This window comes from Dendronephthya gigantea, unplaced genomic scaffold (genome assembly GCF_004324835.1).
Source record: "Dendronephthya gigantea isolate DGI-Jeju-01 unplaced genomic scaffold, DenGig_1.0 000006F, whole genome shotgun sequence".
NCBI lineage: Eukaryota > Metazoa > Cnidaria > Anthozoa > Malacalcyonacea > Nephtheidae > Dendronephthya > Dendronephthya gigantea.
Window position 1 is genome coordinate 1,756,749 of NW_021163016.1, and position 12,123 is coordinate 1,768,871.

Below are 12,123 nucleotides of genomic sequence, written 5' to 3' on the forward strand. Positions count from 1 at the left end.
TATAGTGAATATAGAGCATTTCTTAAGAAGGCACTATCACTTGGGCGTTGCACCTGTCGCAGTTACGATAGTCACACCACGTCCATGGTTGAAAGGATTTGGAAACTCAACTGATCTGTACAATAACTAGTAAAAAAGCTGTTATATGTAGCTATATAACAGAAATGAAATACACAAATCGGTAGTTAAACTAGACTTGGCGTTTGCTGTAAACGTCGTGTTTAAGGTTTCTATTAATTTTACCTTCGTTTACCACCTGCATGCAAGTTCACAAAGATATTGCTCGTTTCAAAAAGACCTTCGGTGGTAGACGTAAGTAAAGTTTATATACGGTTGCACTATTCGAGTGCTTTTCTGTTATTTGGCGTCACTGATTTATAAGCGTTTTAGTCGCTTTCATTGTTGTTTCCTTTCATTTGAAGTTTAAGTTTAATTTATCCATTATACTAATTATGTCAAATTGCTACAAGCTTTCTTCAGACGCGCCTCAAGTGCCATGCACGTATTTGTCGGCAAAACATCGCCACGGTCTGATAGAAAGGATTTGGAAACTTAATCTGTATAATAATAGGTATAGGCTAAAGCTGTTAACAGAAGTGAAAAAAAAACAAATCGGTCGTTCAAGATTAGACGTTTTCCGTAAACGTCATTCCTATAAGGTCAGTAATAATGTCGTTTAACTGTGAAAAACTTCAATTTCTGATGGGGTGAGTTTGCAGCTGCCAGCCAACAGAGCTCTGGTTTCTGGGGCTCCAGGTTTATACCCTGGAGGAGGTTGATATGTGTCACCAAGTTTGCTGTATGAAGATTGGCATATATTGGCATGCGTGCTGATAAACAGATCATTACCACCACCAAAGACTGCTCCCCAGTCACGATGACAGCTGATTGCTCTGTCATTTTCACCATCCTTGATCGGACACTTGAATGGCCGCATATTCTCTTTATTTTTCAAAGAAAACAGAAATGACGAGTAGGAATGCTTATACTCCCCGTAAGCTGAATCTAAACAAGAAATATTTTCATTTTGGGTGAATAAGTTATACAAGAATAAGTCGAACATTAACAATGACGTAATTTTATTAAACACATGGTTACTATCAGAATAGAAAATGTATGGATAAAATGTAGGTCAGATAATGTCCTGAGAAAAATTCTTAATTATAAATAGAACTATTATACGTCAACTACATCCGCGACCAGGGGCCGGTTGTTCGAAAGGCGTTTAGCTTAAACGGTGGATAAGTTCAAAATAGAAAAAAAACAAAATTATCTATTTATTGAACAACTGAGCTGAAATATTTCGATGTAAATAGTTCAATTTTCAATGAAAGTACATATTAAATTCATAAGATGCAGGTCAGTCATTCACAAGATGTATGGGAATATTTTTAAACTTTGGCTTATTCACCGTTTAAGCTAAACGCCTTTCGAACAACCGGCCCCATGTGTGCGTATTTTCCGTATGTCACGTTTAGGAGTGACACGACGGATTTTAAAATTAAAAGTTATTATTTTGAAAAAAAAAATAGTTTTTGGTTTGTATTTAAAGAAATTAACGTTGGAAATACAAATGAAAACACTTAAAAGACATCTTTAGATAAATAAAAATTTACTCTACTTTAATAATTACGCTATAATTTGAAAGTGTTCGCTTTAAAATGGTCTTTCGCGGCTCATTGATTTGTCGTCTTTGTTTTTTCACTATGAATTTAGTCCATTATTAGTCAGAACATTAAGCGGTTGCGAGTGGATTTGGATTTTTGTCGGACTGTGGTTCGTATATTCCGCATCTTTTTGAGTATCGCGGATGTCTCATACAGTTCAATCATACTTAACATCAGTTAATTCCCAAACCAGATTATCGCGTCTAGTTTCGGCACTGATGGCACCCTCCCACAAAATTCGTCATATTCGTAGCGTTTTGGAGACAAGAATTATCTTGTATCTTGACCCTCAGCGCCACCTGATTCGTTATTACTGGACTTCATCCCGCTGCATTTCTGCTTTTCACACGCACCTACGCCTTTGTCCCCCCCCCCTGCCCATCCTTTTGCCATTTGCACAACTTCGTCAATCACATCCCCCTCGGCGGATGAATATTGAATGACATTACCGTTTATTAATGAGACGATGAGGGAATAAAGTGTACTCACGCGTTGTCTGTTTCCAACTTTGATCAGTAAAACCACCAAAGATGTTGGTTCCATATTTCACCAAAGTCACCGTAGGTCCAACATCGTCACACTTTCTATGAAAATCATCTGCCCCCCAACCATCACGTGAAGCTCGATAACAAAGTTGCCAATTAAACTTCTTGTCTTCCATCCACTCTACAAGTTGCTTCGCATGTTCAATGTTTCGCTCTAAGATGGTTGATCTTGCTACTATATCAAGGGCAACTGAAAAAATATAAATACATAGTTTGACACTTTTCACAACAAAGTTTAATTATATTTTTATGGTAGTAACAGCATTAAAAGTTGTAGTTCTATTGATAAAGTTGGGTTCAGTTTTTTTCAATTGGTAAAGTAACACTAGAATACATGTTTTGAAGAAAACAACATTACAACTTATTAACTTATGTTGGAGAAGGTGCAAAAATGTCCCTATCTTGTCACCTATCTATTGTATTTTGAACTAATGATTATGTTTGAACTATCAGGTTTTTAAACACTGTCGAGGATTGTTCATTTAGAAACGTAGCCACTAGCCAACCTAATTAGTGTTAGATATTGAGCGACCACATCGTAATATAAAGAGTATAGAAGCTCAATACGGACGTCACTTCCACTTTAAACTTTCCATTATCCACTGTTTTGTAAACTCCTTTCGAACAACCGGCCCTTGTTTTGAGTGATTTTTTATATATTTTTGCTATATCTTTTATTTACGATAATTAAAAGGGCAATATGAGGCGGCGGGGGGGGGGGAGATTAAGCCTGAAAAAAAGCGACGCTTTAAAGTCAGTAAACTTTATGACAGAACCAATTGGTATTATTTTGTGTTAACTCTATAAATTTATTGGGCGAGCGATCTATTATCAAATATCATTGAGCGTTATAACGTACTTATACGCGGCACACCTTAACTAACATTGCCGAAATAATTCATTAGCTACTATATACTTACTATTCCTTCTTAAAGGACCACAGGCTGTAAAAAATAAAAACTGTTTAAGTTTTTTTTGACAATAACGTTCCTGTCAACGTGCACTGTTGGTACCGTTCGCAACGTTGTGTAAAGTACGTGAAGATCATTTAAATGTCTCAATTGTCAATCTTACACAAAATACTACCTAACTAAGAAATTGCTTGATTGACTTGACGAGCCTGCACTATATCTGAAAATTTAATATTATTGCTATCAGTGCACTGTTTCTTTCTCTTCTTCGCATGTTTTCTATTTCTATTTAAATAGAACAGATTTCGGAATAGTGTTTACATTCAACCTACCAAAATTTCCTAGTTTGTCAAGTTTCATTTTACCAACAATAGTTTCGGATGATTTTGCTTGGTATTTCATGCTCCCATCATGAATTGGTTCCATCATCTCTGGACCTTCTTTCTTGATGTCTTTGGCGTTAATCTGGATTTCTGGGCTAAGCAGGACGATTTCATCATTGCTGGCTTTTTCGATAATATTCTTTGCAAAATCGAGTGAACCGTTCACCTTCTCAAGATAGTTTTTCATCTCGTTACGTTGTTGTCCCAGTTGTTGATTCACTATGTTGTTCGCTCTGTCGACTTCCCCAAGCAAGATTTCTGTGTTGTGTTTGACTTTTTGGGTTAACTCTTCCAAGATAACCTTTTCTTGTTGCAGAATTGTATCTTTAGCTCTTTTGGTGTTGACTTGTAGATTTTTAGTGGCCTGCTTTATTTTCTGTAAGGCTGCTTTAACTTCGTTAGACACTCTCTGTAAGTTAGCGGAAGTTATTTCCAAAGCTTTCTTGTGGTGCTTAGCCACTGTCTCGATAGGATGATAGTCGTGGTTAGCTTTGGAATGGTTTAAGACAACGCAATTAATACAAGCCAGTTCCTGGCAGGTATTGCAATAAAACACGAGAGGTTTATTTCCGTGTCCTTCCTTCTCACAACGTGGCTTTCCTCTTGCTTTGCCTTGATTCTCAGGTTTTGATAATTCTGCCAAGGTCATCACGTCATGTTGTTTGAAATCTGGCCAGTTGTTGTGCGTTGTCAAGCAGTTCTTGCAGAGATAACGTTCGCATTCAATACATCTGTGTGTGACTGATGCTTCGGCTACTTTGCAAGATTCACAATGAATCTTTCGTGTTTGTTGTTGTATGACTGGCAGTATTTCTAACAAGTTGTTGATGAAATAATTTGGCGGAATTCGTTCCACGCTATCGCCTTGCCTGAGTTGAAATTTTGTTCTGCACGTAGGACAGTCGAACGAATGCTGCACCCTTCGTTCCTTTTGGGCTTTTTCGCGTTGAACTTCAATATATTTCGCGAGACATTTCCTACAAAACGAATGAAAGCAGGGAAGCGACTTTGGTTTATCCAAAGTTCCCTTACAAATACAGCACGACAGAAGTTCTTCTATTTGTTTGGCAGGAGCAGGATCTGGCAATGTAGCCATACCTGGTCAGTGTTGCCTGGCGGAGTGATTTTAGACTCTCACATACAACACTGTGATCAAAATCAAAGTTATTTCGCAATGTCGCGTTACTGTTTAAATACCAAGAATTGCCTTTCTCAGTAAGCTGATCAAAAGGCCTGCATCATAATACGCATGTTGTTCTCATTGGTTGAATTCAGAAAATAAATTAAGGTTACTTAGCAACATTTTATTTTAGCATTTCAAAGAAAAAATGTCTCCTTTTAGTTAAGATAAACACACCTGCTTCAATATGATCAGTTTAGTACGCTGATCAGTAGTATGGCTTCGTATTTAAATTCTCTCAGAGGATTCTCTTCTGTACCAGCGATGTTGCAGAGACGAGATGTTTCTACAAACCATCTAACCAAATTACAGAACTTGTACATTATAAACAAGGAGCAGCGTGGCAGCGTCTTCAAACAACTTAGCTTCAAACAACTGAGCATCAAATTATACTACATTTGATGCTAACTTGTATATTATATCATGAATTAAACCGCAGTTTTCAATTTAATTTTTTAGTCTATCCGAGTGAAATTAGGCTTAACCAAAACATTCCAGCGGCAATTTCATTGAAAATACTAAGAAATTCTATCGGTTCCTCGTATCGATCTAAGAAATACCTAATTAACATCTCAAGAGATCCCCGTCAGTTCAGACAAAGACAAGTATCATAATATTTTGATAGTTTTGTATTATGCATGCTGTTCATGCATGCTTTGGCTTAGCGATCACCAAATATAGAATATCGTTTGATATTCTATATTTTACTGAGTGATTGCAGCAGAAATTCTGTATATATATCCAGACTTGGTAAACAAAAGAGACACCTTCTGGAGACTGTCGAGGTCTCGATTTTCAAATTATTTGTTTCGGCAACATACTTACGGCAGACAATCATTTAAGATGATACAAATTTAGGGGAAAACCATTAAAATAATTTACGTGAAGAACGACGCTACCCAAAAAAGAAGACTTTTAGAACAGTAATATCTTCGTTTCAGAAATGGTCTCAACATACAAATTATGCTTTGTACATTGTGGCCAGCAACTCAAAACGTTATCACGAGTTTGATACGTGTTTAAATATATTTTATAACTGGTGTAAAAGCTGTTGCAATTGAGGTTAACAATTAACATGGATCCTAAGGTGTCTAATATTAATTTTTTTATTAATTCTAACTGCAGAAAACTTTAATTTCCGATATGGTGTATTTGTAGCTGCCCGCCAACAAAGCATTGATTGGTTTGGAGGGCTCCAGGTTCTGTTGATATGTGTTGCCAAGGTCGCTGGATGAATTTTAATTTACTGATGGTTTATACACTTCCCTCAAACTGAAAAAAAGAAATATTTTCGTTTTGGGTAAAAATATACAAAACAATAACGTAATTTATCAATCACAGTGTTGACATCAGAGAAGAAAATGTAGGTAAAAATTTCACGTCAAGACTCTACGAGTATAATTCTAACTTTTAATCCTAAACCTGAACCTAACCCTTCCCAACTACTTACACTAAAGGATTAGAATCAAGGATTATATTCATGGATTCTGGACATGAAATTATTACCAAAATGTAAGCGCTTTGTCATCGAAATTGATAGTGTTTAGGAGAAACCGTCCTGAGAAAAAACCTTGAAGACTTGTTGAAAGGATAGATACATTTAGCACTTACCTTACACTACGAAAAACGTTTGAAACATTTTAGCTAAAGCTGTTAAATTTTTTTAAATTGCATTTTTACTGGCAAAAATTCTATTTTTTTTTATTAAAAATGTGCTCGGAGCTTACCCGAAGGGAATCAGGTGTAAACGCTTACTAGCGCATGCGTAGTAAAAAAGTGGGGACGCGTGGAGCCGCGAGTCGACCCTCTGTCCATATCTCATCTGTGCTCAGTATTTACAAATCAGGCATTCGGGCTGAATTCAGACATTCGAGTATAATTCTGTTTGGATATAGCTTTTTGGAATAATACTAACACTGCACTTGAAACCAACCTAGTTTCCAAGACATTACTTGAAAATAGAAAATCACTGTGTATACAGTAATATACTATATACTATATGAAGGTAAATCAATTATGATTTTGAAAATATGATAATATGATAGGGTCTTAATTTCGAGTGAAAATATACACACTTCAAATTCAAGCCAGGAACAGTTGAGGAGAACTTGCTTTCTTGGCCGTTGATCTCAATATACTAGAATCACGCGAATTTCTTCCCCCGAATTGCCTGCATGTGTACTAGAGTAACAAGACTGCATATAATCATGGTGTCAGATTTGCTGTAAATAGTTAGCAACCGCCATTTGCAGCTTTTATTCTGTCGGTGTTTTGGCCTTTTGTTCTCCTTTCAATACAAAGGAGAAAATGCATGCGATTTGATTCTATTGTGTTTATTCTGCCATGGGATCTGGAAGGTGCTCAGCTATTTAAATTATGATAATAAGGCAAATTACAACACAGTCTCCCTTCTTAATCCCCTCTGTACTGTACAGACTGCTTGCCATGCAGTTGTAAGGACTTTAATGTCGTTTATCTCATCAAAACTAGAAGTTCTATCGATGGCTTTGCGAAGTTTGTTCACTGATGTTGTTGGAAGAGGCTTGTCACTAGGCTAGTTGAAACAAAAGCTGAAAAAGCGGTGTATTCGTGGGTTTACAAAGAGCCAGAAATGATGTTATTCTTACCCTTTTGCCTGTCCGTTGAAAGAAGCCAATGTGAGTACCTTTATAATGAAAATAAAGTTTGACGATTGGACCTTTTATACTTTGCAAGTACACAACGATATTGCTCATATTAAAGAGAACTTCGGTTGGAGACGAAGTGTCTGTGCACGAAACGTGAAAGTTTTTACGGTTGCATTCTTTGCGTACTTTACTATAGTTTGACGCCACTGCATGACTTACAACCGATTAACCTTTTAATCGCTTTCATTGATTTTCTCAATCATTTGAAGTTTTAAGTTCAAACATGGCTCAATTTTGAAAGTTACTCTTAATTTGTTATCATTTTTGAAAGCATACGATGAATGAACAATACGCTGGCGTGTGGTTTGAGCGTGTTGTGAACTTGTATGTACACTAAACGAGATATTGTTTGTTTTAAGAAGAGAATTTCTGCAGTATATGAAGGTTCTTTGCTCGAGTACTTTACTGTAGTTTGACATTATAGTGACTCGCACGTTTTTGATGAATCGACCAGGCGTATACAAAATATGGGTTGCTGGTTTATAATATATAATTATAAAGGTATCAAATATTGATGACTTTCGATAGTGAGTGAGTGTTTTACAAATCACTGACAGCGAATTGTCGATTTTAAATGTGGAAGATTTTAAAGGCGGTAGAATACACACATAATGCAGGAAACTGACATGCACTTGCGCCATGTTTTGATATATCAGTATAATTGCTGAAATAGCTGTTATAATGGAGGTGTTAAAACATTCGTAAATAAAGGCTTGACGTTTGCTGTAAACGTCATTCTTAAGCTCTATACTAATTTTCCTTTTCCAAAAACTCCCAGTTTTCAAATAGTATTTTTTTACAACTTTTTGCAAAGGCCATGCCCCAAAAACTACCAGTGTTTTTCTACTTCAGGGGAGAAGAGAAAGGCGTACTGTTCGCGACTTATTTAGGTCGCGGCTTATATTTTTTACTGAGCCGGTATGAATCGCCCTAATTCTTGCATTAGACGCGCTTCAAGTACCCCGTGTTCGTCGGTAAAACGCAGGTTTTGCACCCCCACCCACTTAAGATAGTCACACTACGCCCCTGGTTGAAAGGATTTGGAAACTTGTTTTGTATTATGACTGGTAAAAAGCTTTTATAACAGAAATGAAAAACAACAAATCACTTATTAAAGGTTTGAAATTTGCCGTAAACGTCATTATAAAGGTGTCTATTATATTCACCTTCGTTTTAACTGTGAAAAACTTCAATTTCTGATGGGGTGAAGTCGATGCTGCCAGCTAACAGAGCTTTGGTTTGAGGGGCTCCGGGTTCATATCCTGGAGGAGGTTGATATGTGTAACCAAGGTTGCTAAATGAATTTTGGTTTCTGTTGGCATTGGAGCCGATGACCAGATCACTACCACCAAAGGCTGCTCCCCAGAGAAGCGAACAGCGGATTGCTTTGTCATTTTGACCATCCTTGATCGGATACTTAAATGGCCGCATATTCTCTTTATTTTTCAAGGAAAACAGAAATGACGAGTTGGAACGTTTATACTGCACAACTAAAAATAAAATATTTTGATAAAATGTAGGTCACATAACGTCCCGAAAAAACGTGCCTAAAAAGAGTCAGATGTAGGTAACATATATGTTGACAGGATACATTTTATTAGCAAACTCGGAGAGATATGCATTTGAAAGAACTCAAAACTTTAGGTTAAAACCTCTCAAAATTGCTGTTTCCCGTCAAAGAAATACAAAAAATAATAAAGGGGGTTGGTGACAATTGCTTCTGCACGCGCATCGGTTATGCTCGTATATAAAAAATGAGTAGTCTACTTGTTTTAAAATTGCTCTAATTTCGCCTGCTTCGTATATCTTTGAACATAAACTCTCTTTCTCATATTCATTAAGAAGAATAGCGAACTAAAAGCGTGTCAAATATTCTGAAAATTCTTGATATTTTGGCAAATATACCAATTCAAAATGTAAACAAGTTCTAAACGAGTTCTTCTACCCTGGCGAAACTAGTGATTGAAATTCATTTTTTAGCTAAAAAAGTTTATCGCAAGTGGAATGTAGCGACAGACGAGATGTGATATGAGAACAAGAAACTGTCACATATTTTTTAACTGAAATAGCATACGCACTGAAACGTATTAATTCCCTTCCTTGGTCGGTACGACCGCGATCTGTTCAGATCAAAATATAGCCATCATCCCCCTGTATTTCTTCGTTTCATACGCACCTACGCCTTTGTCCCCCCTGCAAATATTTTTGCATCCGGTCGCCATTTCCACAACTTCTTCAACCACATGCTCCCCGCCTAATGCGTGGATAAATATTGAACGACATCGCCATTTTCTCTTGAGACAATCAGGAAATAAAGTATAAAATACATATACTCACATGCTTTATTATTCCAACTTTGATCAGTAAAACCACCAAAGATGTTGGTTCCACATTTCACCAGGGTCACTGTAGGTCCAACATCATCACACTTTGCATGAAACTCGCTTGCGCCCCAACCATCACGTGAAGCTCGATAACAAAGTTGCCAACTAAACTTCTTATCTTCCATCCACTCTACAAGTTGCTTCGCATGTTCAATGTTTCCCTCCAAGATGGTTGATCTCTCAGATAAGGACCGCTGCACAGTGTCAACTGAAATGATATTCATTTGATGAAACTTCTTAAGAACAAGGTTTAGTTATATTTTTTCGGTAGTACCAGTACAAGATTCAGTTGTATTCATAGGAATAGGTTCAGTTATTTTCAAATATTTCGAAATAGATCTAGTACATGGTCTGAAAACAATAGACATTGTATTTTGAACAAGGAACCAAAAATTAGTGATGTTTGAATTGGGAGCTAGTCTAAACTATATCTTTTAGTTAGTCAGATTGTCTAAGAATACAATAAATACGTCTCTATACATCATAGGCTTAAATTATACATGGGGGTTCAGGAGCTGGATTCCTACAAGAAATCCCACTGGCTGGTTTGCCTACGTAGATATTTTGGAACTTAAATTTTTTGTCATACTCATACGGTATAAATCCAAAGATATAATATTGGTATGTTACGCCCAGCCGTTTCAAAGAGATTGAGAAAAACTAAAACATCAGTTCTCAAGACAAGAATTATGGAGATTAACCTCTTGTTTTCTTTAAAGCGCCAGAAACTATATAAAGGAAGAGCGAAAATCTGTTTCAAAATAAAAAAAAGGCTTGAATGAATATTTGTGAAATTTACATTTGTTAGATTGAGATCAGCATCGACTTGTTGCGCTTTTCACAGTAAATGAAATACTTTCTTTCAATGCTTATATTTTTTGAATTTCAAAAATACAGGGTTAAAAGCGAAACTCTCCTTGTGTACCTAAAAATAATCGCAGCCCTGTAATTATATTAATATAATAATCATGAAACTCTAATATTTACACCTACCAAATTTTCCTAAGTCGTTTAACTTCAAATTCTCCATGATGTCTTTGGTTGGTTTTGGATGATATTCAAGAAGGCCGTCGTGGACTGGCTCCATATTTTCTGGCCGTTCATTCTCAATGCTCCCAGCTTTTTCCTCAATCTCGTGTTTAAGAGCAAGGAGTACCTCGTCGCTTCCACTGGAGAGAATATTGCTGGTAAAATCCAACGAGCTTTTTGCCTTTTGGAAATAAGCTTTCACGTTACCCTGTTGTTTCAACAAGGGCTTGTTGGCTTCTCTTTACTTTATCTCAACTTGGTCAAGCAAGGCTGTCGTTTCTTTCTCGAGTTTCTTGGTAAACGCATTCAGAATATCCTGTTGTTGCTGCTTAATGGCGTCTCTTGCTTTTGTTGCGTTGTTCTTCAGGATCGCCATTACCTCCTTAATCCTACGATTACTCTCGGCTGCATCATTTTTTTGCTTCTCGAATATATCGGAAGATGCTTTCAAAGCTTCCTTGTGCTGTACAACAACGTCTGTCAAATGGAACCACGTATGTTCAGGCCGAGTGTGATTAACATCCACGCAGTATCGACAAACAAGGACTTTGCATGTTTCGCAGTAGAATTTGAGTATTTTGTCGTGTTTCTCGCAACGAGGTTTGCCCTTTACCTTCGCTCGGTTTTCAGGCTTCGCTAATTCTTCCAACGTAAACACGACATGATCCTCAAAGTCTGTCCAGTTGTTGTGGGTTTCCAGACACTTTCCACACAGAAATTTCTCACACGATATGCATCTGCTGGCTGCAGGAGCGTTCGCTTTACACGACTGGCATTTTACATGATGGGCTTGTTGCTGTATGTTGAGCAATTCCAACAGGTTGTTAATAAAGTGGTTTGCTGGTATTTTCTCCCCAATATTTTCACCTTCTTTGACTGAAAACTCCGTGCGGCATAATGGACATTCGAAGATTTCTGGTACTTTCGCTTTAGCTTCAACTGCCTTCTCGCGATGAGCGGCGACATAATTCTCCAAGCAGTGTTTACAAAACAAATGATAGCATGACAATGTCCGTGGCTGAGTTAATGTCTCCATACAAACAGAACACTCTAACAGAGTTTCCATTTGCTTCACAGGAGCAGGATCTGGTGCAGTATCCATACTGCTTTAGTTTTATTCAACGAACGTCTTTCGTTCCTTCTCCAGACAGATTGTGGAGGTAAAAAATATAGTACGTCGTGACACGACACTAACTACATGCATTAGTGGTACTAAGATTAGCATGTGAAAACATATACTCCTATGTTACCAAGAAACGCCTTTCTACTACAAACATTTATTAAATAACCGATATTTCATTGGCTGATTCATAAAATCTCGCATCCTGTTTCATTCT

At 37.0% G+C, this 12,123-nt stretch overlaps 3 protein-coding genes across 3 annotated transcripts; all 3 read right to left on the reverse strand.

The window, feature by feature from the left end:
• Nucleotides 1-664: 664 nt before the first annotated feature.
• LOC114516804 (E3 ubiquitin-protein ligase TRIM33-like) lies at nt 665-4,649 on the reverse strand. The gene is made up of 4 exons (XM_028536385.1): nt 3,456-4,649; nt 3,133-3,156; nt 2,157-2,402; nt 665-1,005 (listed from the first exon to the last, which is right to left on the reverse strand). Exons 1-4 carry the CDS (start codon nt 4,600-4,602, stop codon nt 677-679), a joined length of 1,746 nt encoding a protein of 581 aa, XP_028392186.1. The 5' UTR covers nt 4,603-4,649; the 3' UTR covers nt 665-676.
• Nucleotides 4,650-6,988: 2,339 nt separating this feature from the next.
• Nucleotides 6,989-10,867, reverse strand: LOC114516714. The gene is made up of 5 exons (XM_028536264.1): nt 10,751-10,867; nt 10,459-10,485; nt 9,711-9,965; nt 8,540-8,863; nt 6,989-7,351 (listed from the first exon to the last, which is right to left on the reverse strand). The coding sequence occupies exons 1-4, from the start codon at nt 10,842-10,844 to the stop codon at nt 8,547-8,549; spliced, it is 693 nt and encodes a 230-aa protein (XP_028392065.1). The 5' UTR covers nt 10,845-10,867; the 3' UTR covers nt 6,989-7,351; nt 8,540-8,546.
• Nucleotides 10,868-10,985: 118 nt separating this feature from the next.
• On the reverse strand, nt 10,986-11,893 carry LOC114516712 (E3 ubiquitin-protein ligase TRIM33-like). Its single transcript, XM_028536263.1, has one exon. It carries the CDS (start codon nt 11,886-11,888, stop codon nt 11,028-11,030), a length of 861 nt encoding a protein of 286 aa, XP_028392064.1. The 5' UTR covers nt 11,889-11,893; the 3' UTR covers nt 10,986-11,027.
• Nucleotides 11,894-12,123: the final 230 nt, after the last annotated feature.

Coding starts and splice junctions, on each gene's coding strand:
- LOC114516714 (XM_028536264.1), bottom strand. CDS start 10,844: ATGGAGCCAGTCCACGACGGCCTTCTTGAATATCATCCAAAACCAACC. Junction 9,966..10,458: donor CGCTTTAAAGAAAACAAGAG/GTTAATCTCCAT, acceptor ATATCATTTCAG/TTGACACTGTGCAGCGGTCC. Junction 8,864..9,710: donor AAGTTGGAATAATAAAGCAT/GTGAGTATATGT, acceptor TTTTATTTTTAG/TTGTGCAGTATAAACGTTCC.
- LOC114516804 (XM_028536385.1), bottom strand. CDS start 4,602: ATGGCTACATTGCCAGATCCTGCTCCTGCCAAACAAATAGAAGAACTT. Junction 2,403..3,132: donor TGGTCCTTTAAGAAGGAATA/GTAAGTATATAG, acceptor ATATTTTTTCAG/TTGCCCTTGATATAGTAGCA. Junction 1,006..2,156: donor AAGTTGGAAACAGACAACGC/GTGAGTACACTT, acceptor TTTCTTGTTTAG/ATTCAGCTTACGGGGAGTAT.
- LOC114516712 (XM_028536263.1), bottom strand. CDS start 11,888: ATGGATACTGCACCAGATCCTGCTCCTGTGAAGCAAATGGAAACTCTG.